Here is a 24,986-nt window from a genome sequence, read left to right as displayed (position 1 = left end):
TTTTTGGTGCTATGCACAACCGTTTTCAAAAAGGTGCTACATAAAATATGTTTTCTCAAGAGTGGTTCTATGTAGAATTATGAACATTCAACAAACCATTTGCATGCTTGAAGATTGATGCCAGATTGCTGGAGAATGAAAATGGATCTATATAGCACCAAAAGAGTTTCTTCTAATATGTAACAATAGCAGATGTTTTTTTGGTGCTATGTAGAACCATACATAACACATTCTCCATCAGTCTGAAAAAATGTTTTACCATGCAAAGAACAATTTAAGGATACAAATGGTTCTATACTCTTAAAATGATGGCTCTTCAAGGGGTCTTTAGTAGTGAGAATGGTTCTATATAGAACCAAGACCACTCAAAGAACTATTTACATGCTTGAATATTTCTTTGTATGGTGAAATGGTTCTTCAGCTTGTTGGAGAATTTGTTTTTCATGGTTCTATATAGAAGCTTTTTGAGGGTTCTTCTACTGTTACAACCTTGACATTGTAACAACAGCAGAACCTTTTGTGGTGCTATATAGAACCATACACAACACATTCTCCATCAGTCTAAAAAACCATTTCATCATGCAAAGAACCATTTAAGCATACAAATGGTTCTACACTTTTAAAATGAAGTTCTTCAACGGTTCTTTGTTAATGACAATGGTTCTATATAGAACCAAGACCACTCAAAGAACTATTTGCATGCTTGAATATTTCTTTGCATGGTGAAATGGTTCTTCATGTTGTTGGAGAATTTGTTGTTTATGGTTCTATATAGAACCTTTTTGAAAATGGTCCTATGTAACACCAAAATGGGTTCTATTGTTACAAGCTTGACACTATAACAATAGCAGAACCCTTTTTGGTGCTATATAGAACCAAATACAACACATTCTCCATCAATCTGATGAACCATTTCACAATTTAAATGTTTTATTATTATTTTGAGTAGAACCATTCCCTTTACCAAAGAACCCTTGAAGAACCATCTTGTGTGCAGAGTTAGGCTGTATATCGCTTCCATCAGGCCGCCGATGAGGCTCTTTAGGCCGGTAGTTCAGCGCTGTAGAGCCCTCCCCACCCCCCCCAACCACCACCACCATCTCCTCATTCATTATTCATGCTGAACCATCAGCCTGTAAGAGTCCATCAGGCCCGCGTGTCCTCCGTGTTCTGCGGTTTCAGAACCAGAAACAGAGCTTGAGAACAGCACGCGCTGCTGCTACACAACACGGACTGCTTCTCTCTCGCGCTCACGGATTAAACATGTATGGAGTCATCAGGAGTGAAATTTATTTACCTTTTATCGCTGCTGGGAGGTTGTTTTCCTGTAAAACTCCTCCCTCTGTGTTTTTCCTCTCTCTCTGAATTTTAACGCTTTTCCTCTGAAAAAGAAAAGATCAATAAAATATCTGATCACGATGTGGCCTCTTTGCTGCGTAGAGGTGATTTTCAGCGGCTACTCCTTCTTGTTAAATCCATTTTAACCCATTAATGTCCACACGCTCACTCCTCACTCTCATATCCACATACGTATCGATTTCATATTGAACGTTAAAACGTAAAATGAATACGTAAATATTAGGAGTGAGGTAAATATCCACGCAGTACAGTGGTGTTATTTACATCAGACTGAGTTTAAGAAGGGAGATCAAGGAAAACTAAAAGAATTTTTGGCCCAAACTGAGTTATAGACTCATAAAATATGATTTTATCCTTCAGAGAGAACTAAAATATAATCATATCATCATTAAGAAAAAAAATAGAAGTTCTATTTGTAGTTGTACTAAATACTATTTTGATACCCAATCCAATAATAATTTAATAAATAGAGAATAAATAAAAAAATCCCCCTAAATAATAAAACTGCTCTTATATGTATCGTAAAAATGCCATTTCGTGTTTTAAGTGACTATTTGTGTGTAAATGATTTTATTGCCTTTTCTAGAAATTCTAGATTACTATTTCACAGTATATGCCTTATTAATATTTGATATTTCAGTATTAACCTGTTCATCTACATTACTATATCACTGTATGTGCCGTATTTATGTGTTATAGACGTATAGTATTTACCCCTCTCAGAAACTATATCACTGCATAATTACAAATGTTATATTACTATAGCACTGTATATGCCTAATCCATATGCTTTATTACTATAGCACTATAAACAATATTTAATCACATGCTAAATTACTTTATTTATATTCTAGGTTACGATATCACTGTATATGCCTTATTCACGTGATATATCAGTGTTTGCCTTATTCATGAGCTATTATCATAGCACTATATGCCGTATTCATGTGTTATATATCAGTATTTACTTCACTCATAAGCTGTATTACTATGTCATTACAAATGTCATATTACTATATCACTATGTCCCTTATATATATATATGCCTTTATTACTATGGCACTATGATCATAATGTCACTATATTATTATGCCATTAAATTTGTAATGACATGCATTATTACTGTCATTACATATCTCGCTGAAATGTATTACCAGTACTGTTTCAGTTATGTTACGTTATTAACACTTTATTAGTGTGTTTTTTTTATATACCTTAATCTTTGTCAGAATTCATGTATAATGTATGCTTTATTGCCTTATATGGTTTATGAATGTGTTTTTTAATTATATAATGTTTTGGTGCTTTTTGATTTTGCATTTATATATATGCACCACAAAGGATCGTAGCCTCTATCAGTAATGAATATCATCTTTATTGACTCGAGCGCATGTTTCATGCTTTTTAATGCGGGTTGTAGTCTAAATAAACATGAACAAATAAATGTAAGTCCCATAATTCCATGCATGGTGCAGTTTACCGTGAGACTGATCTGCGCCGTTCAGGCTAATGCTGTGTTTTTAACATGCATATGTATTCTTTGGGCTGTTTTTTTTTCAGCTCAGTGTCCTGCCGAGCGCTGCGCTCAGCCCCGGCTCGCGCGGATCGAAGGTTTCGATTGAAAGTGGAGCCCAATTTGCATGCTGATCCACTCCAGCGCGCGGAGGGCTGCCGAGCACACACGGCCGGGAAACGGCGCCAGAGACGCTTCAGGAGGAGCGCGAGGAGCGACCAGAAAACACAGGAGGAGAAGCGCGAGGAGGAGCGGAGAGCAGGGCCACCAAGAGATGGAGCGCGTGGCCAAAAAAAAGAGAAAAGGAAAATCAAGGGAATCTGATCGCTTTGTAAAGCGGTGTAATGACCGCAGCTGCGAGCTGGGCTGCTTTTTTTCCCTTTTTTTTGCACGCGCGCTGGTTATTATGAGGATAGGGCGCGCGCGCTGCTCGCGGAGCTGAAAGAGACCTGGAGCGAGCTGTACTTTCGCTGGACGGATGCGGTGACATGTGGCGCCCTGCAGAGACCTGGAGACGTGCAGACAGGTTTAAAACTCAGGGAGGGGTGGGGTGGGGGTGTCTGGGGGTCTGAAGGGAGTGTGGGGGGAGGCAGCTACAGAACCACGAGAGCACAGGCAGCACTCAGACAGCACAGACACAAAACTACATCAGTATAAACCGTACACATATGCTATATAACTATATCAGTATTCATGTTAAAACTCTTATTATATGACATATTACCACATTAGTAATAATGCGCATCAGTACTATATCACTGTCTTCTTCATGTTTTATCACTATTTTACTACATTACTATCTTTAAATGCCATATTTACATGACATATTACTATATTAATATTTACATTCAAATCCTCCATTTATTATTGTGATTATATACCAGCTTCCTATGCAACAGTACTATATCACTGTATGCCTTTATCACTATATCATTATTTTACCATATTTCAGCATTGTATACCATATTTATATACCATATTACCATATTAATAAGTATATTCAAATTCTCAATTTATATGATATATTACTATGTCAACATATACATTCTTCATATGAAATACTCAAATATCGCTCTGTCTTTTCTTCATGTGGTTTATCACTATTTCACTTTATTACTTTATTACTATACCGCTATAACAGTATGTGGAAAATGTACATGCTATATTACTGTATCAATATTTATACTCAAATTGTTCATTTATATGCTATCACTATATACCTTCTTCATATGCAATAGTACTAAATCACTGTATGCTTTCTTATGTTTTATGGCTACTTTGCAATATCACTCATTATGTACCATACTTACATGCTACTTTACTCTATCAATATTTACCTACTTTTCTGCCATATTACTAGATCACTACATGCCTTGTTCATGTTATATATCAGTATTTAGCTTATTCACATGCTTTATGACTGTATCAGTATATGCCTTATTCATGCGCTGTTACTTTCTTTATGTTCGTAATATATGTTGTATTATTACTAGATAATTACATCACTACACTACTATGCCATGACAGCGTATTCATATGCTATATCACTATTTAAGTAATAGCTTATTCATGTGCTATATATCACATTATATGCCTTACTTATATATGACTTATCAGCATTTACCTTATTTATAAGCTATTACTATAACACTATATGCCTAATTCATATGTTATACATGAACATTTAATGCACTCATAAGCTACATTACTATTTAATTACACAGGTTATATTACTATATCACTATATGGCGTATCGATATGCTTTATTTCTATTGCGCTGCATTATTACTGCATGCATATTAATGCATTATTACTATGTCATCACATATTTTACTGCATTATTACGATTTAGTTTTATATTATTAACAATGTACTTTTTTCTGTATATTCCTTAATCTTTGTTAGCACTCATACACCATATATACTTTGTTACCCTATAATAATGCTATATTTTTTATTTACTAGATTACTATATAAGTAAATAGCTTATTCATATAGCACTTAACTGTGTAAATGTATTTCTTAATGATGTTTAATATACAATATTTATGTGCCAAATTGTTACTTTCACACACAATATATTCCATATATGCTATATTACATAACTTATTCATACATGTTATATCTGAGCACTGAGCTGGGCTGATGTGGTATCATGTTCTCTGGCTGAAACATCATCTGTGGTGCATTATGTTCACCAGGAGAGGTTATTATTTTCTTCTTCGCTTTGATCACTTAAACCTCAACCATAACTGTAAAGCTCCTCAGCACAGGCCTCATATCTGTGTAGATCTTTTCCTGATACGTGTTAATGGCTCGGTCAGTTTTGCAGGCTGAGTAGATACACAGCAAAATCAGCGCCAACACTTACAGTGTTGAGTTCAGTGTTAACATCCAACACATACGGAACTTCCTCTTACAGTGTTTCATCTGTGTCCAGCTGCTGAAGGTGATGGGTTTGTTTTACCTTCCACTGTTATGTTATTTGGCCTTGAATACCAAAAATCCCCAGTGTGGAGTGACCTGTTACAGTGCTGAATGAATGTAATGCTTAGTTTATCTGTGTGGATTGATACAGAAACTGTGGACCAGTTTCACAGGCCCAGATTAAACCTAAGCAATTTAAGCAAGTAACTGCAATTTATTCCAATACTAGGCCTTATCCATTAACACTATGGGTCACTTTCCCAGACAGGATTTAGCCTAGTCCTGCACAGACTTCTGAATGGAATCCCTCCATAAGAAAAGAAATCCAACAGCAGTCCAGGACCAGGCTTAATCCCTGACCAGGAAACCTATCCTGTAAGAACTAATCCAGCACTGTATGGGATAATCCTTTCAGCTATGGGGATTTCGCTCTGTGCTCTTCAGGCTCATTATAGCTCACATCATGTTTTAGTGTCCACTCTGTAGGCCTATAACAGGGGCTCATTATAGATCTCACCCACCAGTCTGAAGGTAGTTTAGATCCATCAAAATCTTTGTGGCTGTGTCACTCATTAACATTATGTCAGATTATTTAAACCAGATCACACTAATTTTCACAGTTTTTTAAGATTATAATTTTCCAAAAGTCTTACAGATTACAGACCACACACAACTGTATGAATAACTTTTTCTTACCCGATGTGTCATGGCTGGTCAGTGCTGAGCCTGAACTCCGCAGCGCAGTGTGATCTGCTCTTTTAAACACAGGAATGCTAAAGGCCGGAAGGCTCAGTCAGTCTGTGTGTATTTGCATTGAGCAAAGGTTGCTAAATTTGAATTAACTGACTTTGGGAAAAGCAAACAGTGCCTTATCTGTGCTATTTTGGATTCAACTCTTTGACATACAGGCCAAACTCAGGTACAGTGACTGGAAAATATCTCATATATATATATATATATATATATATATATATATATGAATATGTATATGTATAAAATACCTTACATCAAAGCAATAATTGCTCAATAGCAATTTTCTTGATGTAGCACATTTTTGTAACCATTTTTTTCAGCGTATTAATACTTTTACTCTTTATTTGAGAGCACTGCTGATTGATATGAGAATATACTGAACGGTGTTGAATGTTTTTGTTTGTGGGTCGTTTACACTACGTTAAAAGAAAACTATCATCAAACTTCCACAAACCGTCAATTAGCGATCAATGGATCTATTAAGTTAGTCTACTTAGCCGATCTGAAGTGTGGCTGGAATTGTGTCTTTAAACTCTCCTTTCAGCTTAAACTCATTGATCAGGATAATGTAGTCTACTATCGATTGGTGCATACATCACTCTCCAAGACCCCCCCAACACACACACACACACACACACACACACGAATGTTTTTTCCTTTTCTTCTCTTTTCTTTTCCTCTAAAATCAGTCGCAATTTTAAGAATGCGGTTTTTAATTTAAAATTTAATATTTTTCAAGTCTGAATGTCATTTAAACATTTAAATTATTATTTTCTACATATTAACTACCGTCTCAAGAGCTGACTAATAAAATATCTTATTATATATTGATGATATTTGAGCGCACTGTTAATCGCTAACGAAAATGTGACAATATTACGGTTTGATTTTAAATATTTGTGATTTATATAATTTTATTTATATAATTAAATTCTATTATTCAGTAGGCTTGTCTTCGGAAATGAGAAGGAGGAGGAGGAGGAGGAAGATGACCGCGTAGGATAAAAGGAAATAAGGATTTCTATTTTTCCTGACGCCAGAAAATGTTCCGTCATTTTAAACGCCTTTTTTCAGCGATAAAATATTGAATAAATCAATGAGTAAATCTATTTTTAAGAGGTACGATATTTATTGTAGAACATACAGCACATATGAACAATTCATAAATAACTTTAGTGTAAACAGCAGATTGGCATGGTGTAAATATTCGTTATTCACAGCATCAAACTTCACATGTAATTTAATTTTACTTTCGTTTCATTCCGTTAGCTGTATTAAAACACAAACAAATACACCGATGAACAGGTCATTTATGAAGGTGTTATTTTAACGCATCGTTCTCCACTTTTCAGTGTGAAAAAGCTGACCAGGATAACCTCGTATGTCTAGTCAGTGTTCTCCAATGTTCTCCCACGTTCTCCTCTGCTCTTAATGCCTGAGTTGGTGAGAGATAAACGCAGGTATTCAGAGCGGTCTGGTTTTAATGCTTTAATGTGTCACCGTCTCATTGATCGCCCCGGAACTGCTGGTGTCTGAAGCGTTCAGTCGCCTCTGATTCAGTTTCAGACCAGCTCTGCTCCAGCTCATACAGAAACAAGCGGAGAACAGGCTTTAAATGATCGAATAACTATATATATATATATATATATATATATATATATATATATATATTAGATAGATACAATTGGAAAAGTTCAGTTTAAGCTGACATACTGGAAAATTAGCCTTGTCTGACGCTTTTCCAGGCCTTTGAGTTTGAAAAAATTAACGCAGAAAGTGGCTAAACAGTAAGTTTTTAAAAGTCTTAACAACAGATTACTTCTCAATAAATTGGCAAGAATTTAAGCAAGTTAGTGTGGGAGAGCTTTTCCTTTGATTGTCTTTAAATGTTGAAGCTTTGTGGATTAAACCTGCAGACGGTCTTTTACAGAAAGAAGAGTCAATATTGTTTCACTCAGCAGATGAAATACACTGCCAAGCAAGTTTGTGTGTAATGTGAGACCAGTGTTCTCTGCAGGGTTTAAATCTGGAACCCAGCCCAAAACCATCAATAAAAATACCAGTATTTTTTTTTTTTTGCACGAAACTGTAAACTATCTTATCTTCTTTATCTTCTGCTACCCATATAAAAAAGGCTTGTAACTATGTCTGTTTTGAGAGGAGCATTAGATGTAATGGGATTGGGGAAATTTCAGATTTAGGCTGAAATTTTCAAAAATTTGAAGCAAATTTCAGGGCAAGAAATGAAAAATAATAAAAACTATAGATTTGTAGAGTCATGTTTTATGCCACCATCATAAGCTCTAGTGAGGGGCACAAATGCAGCTGTATTAGAATTAAAAATTAAATTTTAAGAAGTTAAAGAAAGAATTTATTTATTTATTTATTTATTTATTTATTTAATGCCACCATATTTAATCACGTGCCACAACTAACTAGTTAGACATTGTATTCTTTCAATATCTGCATTAGAATTTGAAGTATTATAGTAGACTTAAATTTTCAAAAATTTAAAGAATTGTAAATTTCAGTTTAAAAAATTAATAAAGTGCATCTAGGCTGTTATACAGGTACAGGAGCCTTGCCTTATCATGCACTACTCTTTTAGGCCTGTGTCTTGAGCTTTTTAATATTTAATATTTCATGTTTTGAATTATATTCTTATTCCACCCTCATTAATAACAGATCTGAAGCTTTTACCTTTTTTAGGCCTGCAGGTTAAAACAGCTCGGAGAGGAGAGGAGCTTCGATCAGAACCGCCTGAGCAGGCCCCAACACACACACACACACACACACACACACCCTTTCGCGTCATGGAGGCTCGAGTGTGAATGAGAAATATCGACCAGTATGAGAATGCGCGCAGATGCGGCTGCTCTCTGAAATTTCCTGCCTGAATATCACATTTACCTCACACTCATCCTCATCCGTCCATCCGGGCCGCCTCCGCCTTCCCTGTGTACACAAAACAATGGATTGTTTATTGCTTTGTGATATTGGATGATGGAAATGAATGCTGGAATGATTTCAATAAATATGAGTGCTGCATTTCCTTTGTTCTCCGCCTTGTTCGTTTTTTTTTCCTACAATGTTTACGTGTTTTGTTGTTCCACCAATCAAGAACGTTCGTCTTTAACCAACAGTGCCAGTCTGAGCCAATCAAACACTCCAGAAAACAGTCGGCGCTGACTTATAATTAGTGACAGTTTAACTTTATTTAACTCGTTAAAGCCATGGTCATTGTTGCTGACCCTAACAGATGTGAGCAGGTCCCTAACAAACCACAAAAAACTCTCCAAAAGTTAATCTGCCCCCCCATCCCGCGAGCAGCTGTTGGCTTCACGAGTCTTGAAGCTTCACCTTTGACATGTGGCAGAGTTGGGGGTCCCGGAGTAAAGGGGGTGGGGGGGTAAAGTGATGGAGGCCCCAACACTCACCGCGCCAAGCTGTCACCCAGCCGGCCCACCGCGCATGCGCCATCCGCCCCAGTAAGTTCGCTAATTACCACTAATGAACAGCAACCGCTAAGCATTTAGCTACCGGCTGTTGTTCAAACCTTCAAGAGGTTCTTCAAGAGATCCTTAGTAAAGGGAATGATTCTGTTCAGAACCATGAGATTGATATAGAGCCATCTGCGTGCTTTAATGGTTCTCTGCATGGTGAAACAGTTCTTCAGACTGATGGAGTATGTGTTGTATATGGTTCTATATCGCACCAAAAAGGTGCTGTAACAATAGCAAACCCTTGGTGGCGCTACATAGAACCATATACAACACATTCTCCATCAGTCTGAAGAACCATTTAAGTAAACGGTTCTATGTAGTACTCGTGGTTCTAAATAGAACCGTTCCCTTTACTAAAGAACCTGTGAAGAACAATTTCTTATAGTGTATGTTCTTAGCAAAAAGGAGTATATATGTTTTAAAGGTCCATGAAGCAGAACCACTTAACCATGCAAAGAACAATTGAAATGGTTCTTTCAGTGCTCATGGTTCTACCAATGCTTTTACTGAAGAACTCTTAAAGAAGCATTTTAAAGCATATATACACAATATTTGTGTACACTCTAAGCTGAAATGATTCTAAAAGGTTTGACTTTTTGGTGTTACATAGAACCTTTCAAAGGTTCTTTGACATGTCAGTATCCTACACTTTACTTGGGTGCTATTTTTTTCCTGAAGTTCACTCATGACTGGGTTTATATACCAAAAATTTTCATGTTAATTTTGTATCACTTAGAATTAAACTGACTGTTTCTGTTACTGCACCTTTAGGGCTGATTTACATAAATGAGCTTTGTTCTGATTGGCTATCCTCAACTGAGCCTCATTCAAAAAGCAGAAACACTCCTTATAACTTCAGAGTGATTGGGCGGGGCTAAGCTGCTGCTGGCTGGTTAAGCAGATAGATGTAAATGAGTCAGCTTTTGTGACATCACAAACTTGATATTAAAACAGGCTGTTTTTTGCAGCTTAGTTTCCATGTATAACAAACTTAAACAATGTTTGCATATCATATCACACACTTTCATTAAAATAAAAATTGAACAAAAGCTCAGTTTTCCATCATATTGGCCCTTTAAGTAATCACAGACATACACATATATTTCAGCATTCAAATGTTTGTTTCATGGTTCTTCAGTAAAGACAATGGCATTATAGAACCATGGACACTCAAAGAATCTTCTGAATGCGTTAAATAGTTCTCCTCTATGATGGAAAACCTGTTTTGTATGGTTCTTTAAAGAACCTTTCTACATAGCAGACAAACATCTATTGTTCTGTTATTATTGTTACAAGTTATAAGACCTGGTACTATAGAGAACTCTTTATGCTAAGATTGTACCCAATCTCTGCCTTTACTAAAGAACCTTTGCAGAACTTTTTTGAAGAGAACCTCATGCTCTTGACAGTTTTTTCTGTGCACACTTTTTCTTCTCAAGTTACAAAAGACACTAGATCAAAATACTACACACTTAAAAAAATGGTTCTTCAAAGGTTTTTTAGTCATTCTATTTAGATCTTTGAGGTTAATACAGAACCATTTCATGCTTAAATGGTTCTGTGTGTGTGTGAAACTGTTCTTTCATATAGCACCAAAAAGTGTTCTGCTATTGTTGTAATGTCAAGCTTGCAACAATAGAAGAACCCTTTTGGTGCTATATAGAACCATTTTTGAAAAGTTTCTATAAAGAACCATCTTCAGCACATTCACCATCAATCTGAAGAACACTTTATAAGTTATACTTTTATAACTCTTTAATCATGCAAAGGGTTCTTTGAGTGTTCATGGTTCTATATAGAACCTTTTTCTTTACTGAAGTACAAGTGTAGAATCACTTGTATGCCATCTTTTCTTAGGTGTGCTTACAAGGAACCATTCAAACCCAAAAGGGTTCTACATAGAACTCATGGTGCTGGATAGAACCATTGCATTTACTAAAAACCCTTGAAGAGCCATCTTTTTTAAGTTCATTGGACCTTTTGGTATCATGAAATATATTTTTGTGCTAAGACTGTATATAATCTCTGCCTTTATTAAAGAACCCTTAAAGAACCTCTTTTTTGAAGAGCATCTCTTGCCCATGTTTTCATCTCTAATAACATTTTTATGAACTTTTCTATGCACACTTCTTTTTTTCTTCATCCAAATTATAAAACTACACCAGATCAAAACTCATCAGGCCCGGAAAATGGTATCACAAGAGATATCAGAAAACCGCGCGCAAAACACGCGTCTGTAATGTAAATGTAAACATCAGCCGTCGTTTGCAGAGGAGAGCGATTCTTTGATATTGATAAACGGGCGTTTTTCATGAAGCGTGTCCTCCTCTGCTCATTCATGAGTGAGTGCTGAATGAAGTTCACTCGAGCAGCTTTAATGTGCTGTTTGGAGGGGGGCGGATGGGTGGGTAGGCGCACGAGGGCGGGGTTTCCCCTGCTAAGCTTGGTTCGTTACTCTTAGCTAATAACCCAACAATGGGCACATCTGCCCCACTTACCCGCGCGCGAAAACGATCTGCCCCCGCAGCCTCGCGCTTCAGCCGGTGCAGCAAACGCCCTCCACTAATCCATATCTCATTTAAAGAGCACATGTGAGTGCTGGAGAGATGAAACGAGGAGAGAACAGGAGAACATGTTCGCTTTAGTGTGAGGGCTGCTGATAGGCTGCTCTCTCAAACTACTCCTGTATTAATGTTAATGTTACACTCTTAAAAATGTGGTTCTTTAGTAAAGGGAATGGTTCTATTTAGAACCATGAGCTCTATATTCAACCATTTCCATGCTTAAATAGTTCTTTGCATGTTGATAATAACAATAGAAGAACCCTTTTTGGTGCTTTAGAACTATTTTCATAAAAGTTTCATATAGAACCATATACGACAAATGCTCCATCAGACTGAAGAACTATTTCACCATGCAAAGAACCATTTAAGCATGGTTCTTCATAGTAAATAGAACCATTCTCTTTACTAAAGAATCCTTGAAGAACCTTCTTTTTAAGAGTGTTTATAGAACCATTTCATGTTTTATTCGTTCTGTGCATGGTGAAATTGTTATTCAAGCTTGACATTGTAACACTTGAAGAACCTTTTTGGTGCTGTAGAACCATTTTCAAAATGGTTTCATATAGAACCATATATGACACATTCTCCATCAATCTGAAGAACGATTTTGCCATGCAAAGAACCATTTAAGCATGCAAATGGTTCTACATAGTAAACAAAACCATTTTCTTTACTAAGGAACCCTTGAAAAACCATCTTTTGTAAGAGTATTTATAGAACCAATTCATGCCTAATTGGTTCACTGCATGTTGAAATGGTTCTTCAAGCCTGACATCATAACAACAGAAGAACACTGTTTGGTGCTGTAGAGCCATTTTTAAAAAAGTTCTATATAGAACGATGTACGACACATTCTCCATCGGCTCATCATGCAAAGAACCATTTAAGAATGCAAATGGTTCTATATAGTAAATAGAACCAGTCTCTTTACTAAAGAACCCCTGAAGAACTGTCTTTTTAAATAGTGTTTCTAGCACCATTTCATGTTTAAATGGTTCTCTGAATGGTAAAATGGTTCTTCAGACTGATGTGCTGGATGTACAATATAACAATATAAATCTTCTATTGTTAACGCTGAATTCGCAGTTTCTGTGATGTCACAAAAACCTTATAGGTCCTACAGCAGTGTAGATCCGCCCACTCAGGCTGAAGTTATGAGGAGTGTTTCAGCCTGGACTGCTTTTTGAATGAGGGCAGCCAATCAGAACATAGCACATTTGCATAAATCAGCGTTAAAAACAGCATGAAGGAAGGTTGCAGCTATAACTAAGGTTCCATATGAGGGAGCCAATCAGAAGTGAGGTCATTTACATAATTCCACAAGGCACACAGAGAGGTTGAAAATGGTCATGTAAAAATTATTGATTTTTTTTTTAATATACATAAAAACATCATATAAGTGGACGTCCAATAGTAAGTAAAATAACCAAAAATAAATATAATAATATGAAAGCAAAATGTAGGATATGGGCCCTTTAAGGCGAAGTGTTAACACGTAAAAGCCTCTGCTATAATTAACACTTGTTTACATATGAACTGGGCGCATGGCAGTGTAATTGGTGTGGATACTCTGCTTTATAGCGTTTGGGGTAACTTCCTTAATAAGTGACGTCAGAGGCGGGGGGTGGGGTGGAATAGTCGGGGAGGTGGGGTAGGCTGGTCTGGAGTGCGCATGCGCGGTGCGGGAGAGCCGCAGAGCTGTGGCAGTTGGGCAGAAGAAACGGAGAGAGCAGCAGCAGCCATGGCTAAAGACGGAGAGGAGTGGACAGGGACGGACAGCACGGCCGATCACGCGCTGCTGAACGGACGGGGGCCTTAAAATTATTTTATTTTTGTTTATTTTGCTATTTTTTTTACGACCAAAGCGATCGGAGAATACACTGAGGGGAAAAATCAACACCTTCTTTTGCATCTATATATACTCTGAACATTTTATTATACAGGCTACTCCATAAAGGGAACTCAGAAATAATTAAAAAATAAATAAATAAAAATACCAACAGCAACTAAGAACCACGAGAACTTGTACCGCATGTGAGGACTTCTTCTTCATCATCTTCTACATCATCCTCTTCTTCTGTGGACGCCCCCCTTTTTTGTTTTTGTTTTTGTTTTTTTTTTTCTTTTGCTCCTCACCGTTGACATACTAGATGGTTCGTCCGCAAGCTCCAGCGCGCCATGAACGCTCAGCTGTCGATGGAGAACATGGGCGACCTGAGCCATGATCCGGACCTGCTGCCGGGCGAGCGGACCCACCGTGGGGGGGGCCGCCCCCTGGTCATGGAGGGCGGCGACTTCCACCACCAACAGCACCAACACCAACATCCACACCAACACCACAGCCAGCAGAATCAAGCTCAGCAGCAGCAGCAGCAAGGGCTGGCCAGCCACCTTCACGCTGCCATGACCATGGCTTGCGAGGCTCCTCCTGGGATGAGCATGAGCAGCACATACACCACCCTTACCCCCCTGCAGCCCTTACCCCCCATCTCCACCGTCTCGGACAAGTTCCCTCACCACCATCACCACCACCACCACCACCATCACCATCACCCTCCTCCGCCACCGCCTCCCCCTCACCCGCACCAGCGGATCCCAGGCAATGTCAGCGGGAGCTTCACCCTGATGCGGGATGACCGGGCTTTGGCTTCCATGAACAACCTCTATGCGCCGTACCACAAGGATGTTGGCATGGGCCAGAGCTTGTCTCCTCTGGCCGGTTCCGGGCTCAGTGGGCTCCACAGTGCCCAGCAGGGCCTTCCGCCTCCACCTTATGCCCACCCAGGCGCCGACAAGATGCTGGCACCCAATGGCTTCGAGGCAGCTCACCATCCTGCCGTGCTGGCCAGACATGGAGACCAGCACGTCAGCCCATCAGCGGCTGTGGCGGCGGCGGGCATGGTCCAACTCAATGGGCTCCACCACCACCACCACCCACATCATCACCCCCACCACCCTCATGCCCACCTGGGTGCCCCAGGACACGCCTCCGCCCTTGGGTCCACCCGGGAGCCCCTTGGTGGGGCGCAGGTGGGCTCTGGTGGAGCTCCAGGCACCCCTGGACCAGTGGAGGAGGTCAACACCAAAGAAGTGGCGCAGAGGATCACCACAGAGCTGAAGCGCTACAGCATCCCGCAGGCCATCTTCGCCCAGAGGGTGCTGTGCCGATCCCAGGGGACCCTGTCCGACCTGCTCCGCAACCCCAAGCCCTGGAGCAAGCTCAAGTCAGGCCGTGAGACCTTCCGCAGGATGTGGAAGTGGCTCCAGGAGCCCGAGTTCCAGAGGATGTCTGCGCTGCGCCTCGCAGGTGAGCCCGCAATAGGTAATGGAGCCCTATTTTTTACTTCTATTCCTTCACATTTATCCATCTGCTTCATCTGCTCCTCATCTCCTTGCTGCTTGCTCCTGCATTCCTTTTTCAGGGCTGCAGAAGTTGTGTGTGTGTCAATGCTTTGTGTGGATTTCTGCAGCTTTTCTTTATTAGCACTCCTCTCTTTGTCCTCACCCTGAGCTCTGTTGTCCTCTTTTGGGCTCCAGGGAGGCACCCTATGGCTCAGAATGGGAGCTTTATAGAAATATGTGCAGGCTTTTATGGGCTATCCTTGAAAATCATGTCCATTATTGTTAAAAATGGTGATCTGGGTGTTCAGGTGTTGCTGTTTCTTGCCTTTAGGCACCAGCTGTGTTGGACCGCTTGCTTGTTTTGGTGTTTAAGTGGATTCCTGGACCATAAAGAGCAGACTTTAGTTGTTCATGTCTGGTTTTTCCCCCAATATTGTGGTTTAAATGTGTGAGTCTGGAGCTCTAGAAGTGAGATAGGAACATGTTCACATCGTGACTGACCTGAACGTCACTGTAAAAGCTGGTAAAACATTTAAAAAGTGGCTGAAAATTTGAACCATTTGCAGCATTTTTGTCATTTTTACTTTGAAACAGTACTTTATTTGCGTTGTATTGAAGGATAGCGCGCGCGGGGGCGCGCGTGTGTGTGTGTGTATGTGTGTGTGTGTGTGTATGTGTGTGTGTGTGTGCTGCAGCTGTGTCTTTATGCTCCGACTAGAGTCTTATGGTTTTGTTTCAGAGCGTTATAACCTCAGGATGAGCTTTTTGCTCATTAATTAATTAGTTAATTAATTGGGGCTCCTTTAATGTGTCTCGCGAGAATTGGGGGGGCACAGCAAGTAGACTGACTGTAAAATGAATAAGTGAGTTATCAAAAACAACCACGGCAGCGATAATAATAATAATAATAATAATAATAATAATAATAATAGTTTGTTGTTTAAAACGAGGAGAGCTGTATTAGATATTTAAGGCCGGATTATCTCAGAGAGTTTTATCTCCATTTCCTTGTAATTATGTGGTGAAAGTCCACAGAGCGCTCGCGCTTATTATAATGACCTAAATACTTTATTTATTTATTTATTTATTTATTTACCTCCATTAATCAGCAGTTTAGCTCTAGAACTCGGCGCATCTAGCACGTGTTTATGTATTAGAGTTATGAGATGTTTTGTTTTCTTTCTTTCTTTCGTTGTTGTTTTTATTTTCGTTTGTTTCATAATTAATATCGATCAGTTCTCTAATGTATATTCATCGCACGTGCTGTTATAATAAAATGGATGAAGTTATTGTAGAAACTCCTGTTTTTCGTTAAAATGTATAAGATATGCTCAAATAAAACTCCAATAATATTCAAAATAATAATATAATAACATATAAAAGAAATACAATCTAGAAATACAGCACAGATTTATGATAATAAGACATTAAAACTGTGTTCTTATATATATATATATATATATATATATATATATATATATATATATGTGTGTGTGTGTTTTTTCCCAATGTGTGTGTGTAGTTTTATATTTATATCTATATTATAAATATATAATATATAAATCGATTAATGTACGATATCGAATAATAATAATAATTTATGATTCATCTTTATATGAACATCATTATATATAATATGTACATTAATTATTATAATTATTTATTATTATTTTGTATAATTAAAATATATCCATTACAGATATATAACTAAACAGTAAATATGTGAATGTGTTATTATAATAACTGTGTGTAAATATTAATGAGTGCAGCTGCAGTGATGAAGTGTGTGTTTGTGTGTGTTTGTGTGTGTGTGTGTGTTGAGATGGTGCTGTTTTATTGTTTGTGTGTTTAATAATGAGAGTGTAGAATAAAGCAGCAGCTTTTATTGATCCGCTCTTAAATATCGATTATTCAGATTCCCGCTCAGCACGCGGATCAGCTCAGTCCGTCTCACACAGTTTCACACTCCTCACTCAGCTCAGTCTGAGGGTCAGTGTCCGGCTTTTCTCGTTTATTCTCGTTTATAGTTGTTTTAAATGTGTTCAGTCGGGTGTGAATATCAGTTTATCTGCTCTGAGTGATGGAGATTAATCTCTTCATCCAGCAGCTCTTCTTCATAATCATATTCATGTGTGTGTTTTTAGAAATAACCCGAAGCGGATCAGGTGACCCAAACACGAGCGCGTTTCACAAACATTATGATATAAATATCATTTTAACATTTATATAAAAAAAAACAACACGGAGACTCGCGACATACGAACAGAGTCAGTTTATAATTATCAGTAACGGAATTATGTTACATTCATTTACATGTATTTTTACAGGAATATGAAACATGAAAATGTGTACAGATCTTGGCGCTGTAGTTATAACGGGCTGAATACACAGACTGTTACACTTACTTACTTATTTATTTATTTATTTATTTATTTATTTATATATTTATTTGCCTTAGTTGTTTAATTTGATCACTCGGAAAATTTTGCACGTGTGTGTTTGAGCTTTAGTCTGTATGTGTGTGGGGAGGTATGTGTGTGAATGTTTGTGAGTGTGTGTGTGTTTGTGTGTGTGAATTTATGTGTGCAAGTGTGTATGTATGAGTGTATGTGTGTGTGTGCGTGTTTGTGTGTGTATGTGAATGTGTGAGTGCATGTGGGTGAGTGTCTGTATGTATGCATGTCTGTGTTTGTGTGTGTGTTTGTGTGTGTGTGTGTGTGTTTGTGTGTGTGTTTGTGTGTGTGTGTGTGTTTGTGTGTGTGTGTGTGTGTGTGTGTTTGTGTGTGTGTTGTATGAATGTGTATGAATGTAAACACTCAAAGTTTGTAGTGATTTTATATTTTTATTAAATCTTCAGTTTAAATCTGTCAGTTTTACTTCACAGTTTTGTCGATAGTGAAAAAAGCTGCCTAGGTACATTGTAGTACCTGAAGGTAAAAACAGTGTAAACACAACCTTAAAGGTACAGCAGTGGCTCTAAGGTCCAACAGTACACCTTAAAAAAACCTTCATAACATTACATTTTAAAATAGAACACATAAAATAAAAGCCTGGAGCCAAGACAAGGTGTCAATGTCTCTCTCTCTCTCTCTGTAATGTGAGGTTGGGCCCTGTTATCAGTGCTCTGTGTAAATGATTAGCAGGTGAGCAGTATCAGTGATGGTGGACGGTGGTGTTTGGTGAAATAAAGCTGCTCTGTGTTAATATTCAGCCAGCTGAGTCTCAGTCAGACCTTCATTTACTTCATTTATCACTTTATCAGAGCTGCTCTCAGAGAAATATCTCCACACTCAGAGCGACAGAGTCACCAGAGACCTGCCTGAGGATCAGCTCCACAGGGGAGCCTCTAACACCCACATCAGTGTGTGAACTTAGTGTAAATCAGCTCTATTTGTTTGCTTGTTTTTTCATTCTTCATTTGTTTATTCATACTTTATTCCTAACACAGATAATGAATTCAGATTAATTTAATATCCATTAAATCACTGATAGGGAATTCATTTTTAGTCATATATGATTTTAAAGGTCATCATTAGTAAAACAGCGTTTGTGGTCATTTAGAGAAAATAATATTTCAAAACAGGAATGCCTAAGACTGAGTTCAAATCTAAGTCTATGTCTAACTCTAAGTCTGAATCTGAGTGTGACTATGTCTAAGTCTGAATCTAAGTCTGATATTTCTCTGAGAGCAAGTCTATGTCTGAGTCTAAGTCTAGGTTTGAATCTGAGACTGAGTGTAAGTCGGTCTAAGTTTAAGCCTGAGTCTGAGTGTGTCTGTTTCTGAGTCTAAGCCTGAATCAAAGTCTAAGTCTGAACCTTAGACTGAGTGTAAGTTAGTCTAAGTCTAAGTCTGAATTTGAGTGTGGCTGTGTCTAAGTCTAAATCTCTGTGTAAGTCTAAGTCTGAATCTAAGTCTGAACCTGAGACTGTGTAAATTAGTCTAAATATGAATTTGAGTTTGGCTGTGTCTAAGTCTGAGTCTAAGTCTAACTCTGAATCTTAGTCTAAGTTTAAGCCTGAATCTGAGCTTATGTCCAAAAACATTCCCTATTCTCTATATAGTGCGTCATTTTGGGGGTCTGCCATTTTGTAGCGGTCAAAAATACACAGTAGAGACCAGTTCATTCTTACAGTCCCACAATGCACTGCAAAAGGTGGTGTACAAACACTGTACCTGAGCAGACACAGAATACCCAATGTGCATAGTGTTGTTTGGTTTAAAGACACACCTGCAGCCTTGATTTCTTTCTTCTCCTGCACTCATTACAACATTGTGTCCTCTTCATATCAGTCTATGACTGCCCTCCTGTGGCCGTATCCAGAACTGCACATCAGGCAGTATAAATCATTCTTTAGGCCCTGTAAGATGGAACCAATAGGCTTTAAATTTCATTAATTGCTTGTTTTCCATCATTTATGCCCTGTTAATACTTTTATGATCTTGTTTTATGTCATCATCAGCGAGTAAGGCTGGAGATTCAGAAGCATGGATAGTTTTCTCACAATAAGTGGGCATCTAAAATTCTCAGTCCTAATCCTGCACCTGTGTCACCTCTGCTCCGTACACTTCACTGTTTTCTTGCTCCATTTTTGTTCCATCTCCATGATGAAATTGGGAATTGGAATATTGAATATTGCATCACTATTTTTTATACTGTTTCCTTGATGTGTTTAATCGTAGTTTAGTCCAAAAGTCACTTCACAGTCAATCGTTTTATATCATTTTGTGTCATAAAATGAGCAGAGAAGGAGACTTTTTTAGAAAGTCTGTATTAGTGTTCTGTAAAGCTGTGACATTCACAGGCTTTGTAATTCTTAGGGACCCCTCTGAGAACCTCTAATGTCTATGTGTATGTCTATGAGAATGTACCACTGTTATTGATCCAGGCAAAGCTGGTATTATAAGCAGTGGTGTAGTCGAGTCTGATGTAGCGAGTGACTAGTTGTTAGCAAAACTAGCATAGCTAGCAGAGAGGAACGTAACTAAAACACTAAATCAGTCAGTTTAATTCAATGCATTCAAATAGCTTCTACTCTGCTTTAGGGAATCAAATGTGTTTTTTTCTATTTGGCACCTTTATTTTCAAGAATACACACTTTGGAAGCTGTTGAAATTATGCTAGTTTTGCTAGCAACTAGTCAACCACTACATCAGGCCAAGCATATCTCAATGAACAACAATGGTTCTCATGGTTCACATTCTCATTAACACAAATATAGACATTAGAGGTTCTTGCAAGGAAAACAAATAGGCCTACAGATTTACTAAAAAGGTTGCCCATGTTTGATTTGGCCAGCCAGAATGTTCCCCTAACCCCACCCCCTCACACAATGAGAAAACATATTTTTATACTGTATACTGGGACTTATTAGACTTCTACTTTCCTTTTACATTGTACTTATGTAGAAAATATGGTGTAATATAAAATATATTTTTAAAAACTCAGGTCTCAGGCCACCACAAACATTGCTCTTTGGCACACCAAGGCAAAATGTATGAGCACCCCTGCTCTGGAGGTTCTTTAGGAAACCAAAAGAGGTTCTTCTGTGACTCTAAAGAAGCATTTTTGTAAATGAGATGTGCAACTTTGAAGAGCTACACCAACTGAGATTTTACCTCAAACTGCACATCCAAGACAAGAACCAGCAATATAAGCACATTTTTTAAAGAAAATGTGTCACAAAGGGTTCTTTGAGATTCTTATATCAGAAAAAGAAAGGCTTTTAAAGGTTTAAAGAACCTTAACATTATGTAAATGTCTTATGGAAAAGAGGAAGCTCTTTAAACTTTCTGGGTTGAACCTGGATCATGGATTAAGCCAAGCTTAGCCTCAGACTAACTGCCATTCCAGTGGTGAATCAACCTTGGAAATTCTTCTGAGTCTAGACTTAGGCTTATTCTACACCCTTTTAAAAAGGGGGTTCATCAAGGGTTCTTTAGTAAACACAACAGTTCTACATAGAACCAAAGAACAATTTTTGAGCTTTTAGGGAAGCAAAAGTGGTTCCATGTAGGACCAAACAGACCCTAAAAAGGTTCTTCCCATTCACACACCTCATTTACAACAATGGTTCTCTAAGAAGTCGTTCACTGAAAGGCTTTTTAGGGTACCAAAAAGGTTCCTCTATTATTACAAGTTAAAGCACCTTTTTGCCAGTGTCGGTCTAGAAAACTGACCCAAAAAAGGTTCTTCCAAATCTCATTCAAAGAAATGGTTCTCTGTCCTTTTAAGGGAACCAAAAGTAAAAGGAACCTTGTGGTAAGAGGAGAATGCACATGACGAATAGTTGCATATGGCATAGATTTCTGATTGTAAACTCCAGGCGACCATGACGTCATTCATCACGCAACCATCTCAAGTTCTGTAAGTATCTCAAGATGCATCAGGTCGAAATCTAACACACGTTTTTCTCTCTGTTTGGCTTTTGTTTCAGCGTGCAAAAGGAAGGAGCAGGAGCAGGGCAAGGGCGAGCGCGGGAGCGTGTCGAAGAAGCCCCGGCTGGTCTTCACTGACGTCCAGCGACGGACTTTACATGCAATATTCAAAGAGAACAAGCGCCCGTCCAAAGAGTTACAAATCACTATCTCTCAGCAGCTGGGCCTGGAGCTCGCCACGGTCAGCAACTTCTTCATGAACGCGCGCCGGCGGAGCCTCGATAAGTGGCTGGATGACGGCAGCTCCAACTCCGCCAACTCCTCCTCCAGCACTTGTACCAAAGCGTGACGGAGTTACCGGCTGCAGACTGACTTTAAAACCTTCGGTGGAAAAGCTTTAAAACTTAAGAACCAGAGACCTTCTGGACAGCGTGTTTTGTTTTTTTTGTTTTTTTGCCCTTAAAACTTGTACAGTACTGATATTTATAATATCCAAAGAAAAACAAACAAACCAAAGACTTCTTTGACGCGTATTTAAGACTTCGTTTATGTCTGACATACTGCAAAACAGAAAAAAACAACCAAAAAAAAAAAGAAGTGTTACTCTCAAACCATTGGTCGTACACGCGCCCCTATTTCACGTTCATTCTCCTTCGATGTGATTGGTTGGTTTCACGGACCTTCTCCTCATCACTGACTGGACGCTGAGTCCACCTCAGAGTGACTTTGTTTTTGTTCTTTTGTTCTTCTCGATGTGTGATTTGAGGCGTGTGACGTCACGTCAATCTAAGCACTGTTGTCCGAAGGGGTGGCCCGCGGAGACCAGCACAGGTGTTGTGACGTCACACATGCACACCTGTGCGTGCTTCGAACCCCTACGACACCTCCCCCCAACCCCAACACAAAAACATCTCTGTGGGGCTCGTGAACATGAAGCTGTAGCGTCTGTAGCAAGGTTTTTTTTCCACGCTCCTTGTAGTGCTTTCTTCCTAACTGTCAGGAAAGTAGGAACCAGTTCTACATTTGTCGTTGTGTTCATCATCTTACATTCTGCAATCATATGAGATATGTAACCAAAGAAAACCCTTATGGGCCAAATTTTGTGTCCTCCAAGCCTTCTATGGAAGTGCCCTAGTCGTCAAGCTCAGACAGACTAAATCTTGAATCTGTTGGATTGTAATCAGTATCTAATCCAAAATAACACATGCCTAACAGCTTATACAGTGTAAAAGCACTTGAGAAACAAGCATCCAAAACCTTTGTCATTGATGTAGCGCACTCATCATGGTGTGATACGTTCAGGGAAAACTTTGCTAGCTTTAACATGCTTTGTATCGTAAAAATATTTAACGCCAGCAGCTAAACGCCAAAGATTTAAACCTCATGGGGCCAATCATAATAACCACAGCCCTGGAGGGACATTATTTCACTGGACTGCAAAGGATTAATCAAACCGACAAGCAGGGATAGACAGCTGATTGTAAGTGGGCAGTTATGCCATGGACTGACACTAGAGGGAGCCACATCTCAAAGACTACTCCATCCGAATAGTCTGTCTGTTTTCCTTGATTTTTAATCATCTCTAGTCTTCATAAAATATATCGGCAGACTAACAGTTTAGGCCAAATCAAAGGATTTTCGCTCAGCTATTCGAAAGTGGCCTATATGCAGCCTGTATATGTAGTCAGTGGTGTAACTATTGATGGTAGAGGAGGGGCAGTCACACTGGGGACTGTAGCCAGGATTGTTTTTAGTTATAAGCAGTATAAATAGTTGCTTAAGGCCCCTAAGCCACCAAGGGGCCCAGAGAGTGCATTTTTAATATATTTAGTTAATATGACACATCAAAAAGCTCAGTAAGTCCAAAACATTTCGTATATCACTCACATTAATAAAGTATTCAAACAGATATGATTTGCGTGGGTGCTATGATTTAGATGTCACATAGGGTCCTCAAATAGCAATTGTGCCCCCAGTGTCTTCATTCAACCCCTTTTATTACTACTTATGCCATGACTCATTGCTAGCTACGATTCCTTATTAACATACGTCAACTATTAGCCTACATGAGAGCACCAACACAGCAAAAGTGAGTAGACAAGCTTTTTTATTCATTTAAGATAATTTTTGTAGGGCTGGGCTATTTGTTTTTTAACCATGCTCCAAGTTATGCCACTGTATGCAGTCTGGGTCAAATGTTTTTGAGCTTGTCCTGCTCTACAACAGTCAGTCCTTTCCTATTAAAAGGCCAGTCCAAAAAAAAAGACAAATGTACAGATGCCTAAATATGTTCCACTGGAACTTTCCATAAATTCTTGGCAGATGTATTCACTTACTCCACACAAAAGTTTTTTTACATTGCTCACTTTCAATAGTTAAAGTGGTGTCAGAAGTGGGCCGTACCATTACACAATACAGCATTTCATTCAAAGCTTCAATGACTGGAAGTATGAAGAATGCACATGGCTTCAGGCTGGCCAAGTGAAGGGAAAAACTGAAAAACTAGATTCTATGCATTATACAGTTTGGAAGAAAGCACTACGACCTTCGTGGTTTCTCATCGAGAGTGGTGCATTTGGTCTGGAGAAGCCCAGTTGGTGGGTGCCACTCCAACTGTCACAAGATTTCTGGCCTTGTTGTCTCTTGTGGTGTGGTTAGCTTTACAAAAAGCAAAAAAAAGAAGTATATTCGGTAACTATTTATGAGTATTACATTGACGAAGCAAAGAGAAGAGAATGCTGCTTCTTCCTCACATAGAAAAGACGAAGAAAAAAGACAAAAAAGACAAAAAAAGACAAAACGTGTGTTAAGACCTACTGATATTTATAGTGCGAACCAAAGATGCTACCTCACTCAGTTTCCATTGGTGATTTCTATCACATTAATGATACCAAAGAATACCAAAGATGTTTTTTCTCTTTTTGCACGGCCTATATGAATGAAGTGGTGGATAAATAGATGGTGTGATGACCCCCTCCCCAACCTGCCCTCTTTCCTCCCTCCATCCTTCCGTATTGCTCAGCATGGTCCCATTCTCATCCGTGCTCGTGTGACAGCGCCCTCTGCAGACCCGCCGCAGACTTTGTTGAACTCACAGGACGAGTGCCTTGCTTGAACCAAAGTGTTAAACCGCTGTTGACCTCTCTACT

General features: G+C 38.7%; 1 protein-coding gene and 1 long non-coding RNA gene across 3 annotated transcripts; one reads left to right on the top strand and one right to left on the bottom strand.

Annotated features, from left to right (window-relative positions):
* Window positions 1-1,103: 1,103 nt before the first annotated feature.
* LOC118818567 lies at window positions 1,104-6,789 on the bottom strand. Its single transcript, XR_005008083.1, has 3 exons — window positions 5,996-6,789; window positions 1,298-1,382; window positions 1,104-1,170 (listed from the first exon to the last, which is right to left on the bottom strand). It is a non-coding gene; the product is annotated as an uncharacterized LOC118818567 (long non-coding RNA).
* Window positions 6,790-13,773: 6,984 nt separating this feature from the next.
* Window positions 13,774-22,285, top strand: onecut1 (one cut homeobox 1). 2 transcript variants are annotated; one of them, XM_036585147.1, is made up of 2 exons: window positions 13,774-15,426; window positions 21,897-22,285. In XM_036585147.1, exons 1-2 carry the CDS (start codon window positions 14,298-14,300, stop codon window positions 22,184-22,186), a joined length of 1,419 nt encoding a protein of 472 aa, XP_036441040.1. In that variant the 5' UTR covers window positions 13,774-14,297; the 3' UTR covers window positions 22,187-22,285. The 2 variants fall into 2 exon arrangements, with proteins under 2 accessions (XP_036441040.1, XP_036441039.1); XM_036585146.1 differs by having other exon boundaries at window positions 13,774-15,441.
* The last annotated feature ends 2,701 nt before the right edge of the window (window positions 22,286-24,986 follow it).

The sequence above is a fragment of the Colossoma macropomum genome, unplaced genomic scaffold (genome assembly GCF_904425465.1).
Source record: "Colossoma macropomum unplaced genomic scaffold, Colossoma_macropomum, whole genome shotgun sequence".
Taxonomy (NCBI): domain Eukaryota; kingdom Metazoa; phylum Chordata; class Actinopteri; order Characiformes; family Serrasalmidae; genus Colossoma; species Colossoma macropomum.
Note: the sequence above shows the minus strand (reverse complement) of the source record. Positions and strands in the feature narration are given on the sequence as shown.

What these genes read in the sequence shown, in the direction of transcription:
- onecut1 (XM_036585146.1), top strand. Translation starts at nt 14,298, where the DNA reads ATGAACGCTCAGCTGTCGATGGAGAACATGGGCGACCTGAGCCATGAT. An exon ending in CGCAGGTGAGCCCGCAATAG is followed by an intron (nt 15,442 to 21,896) that starts GTAATGGAGCCC and finishes CTTTTGTTTCAG; the next exon opens with CGTGCAAAAGGAAGGAGCAG.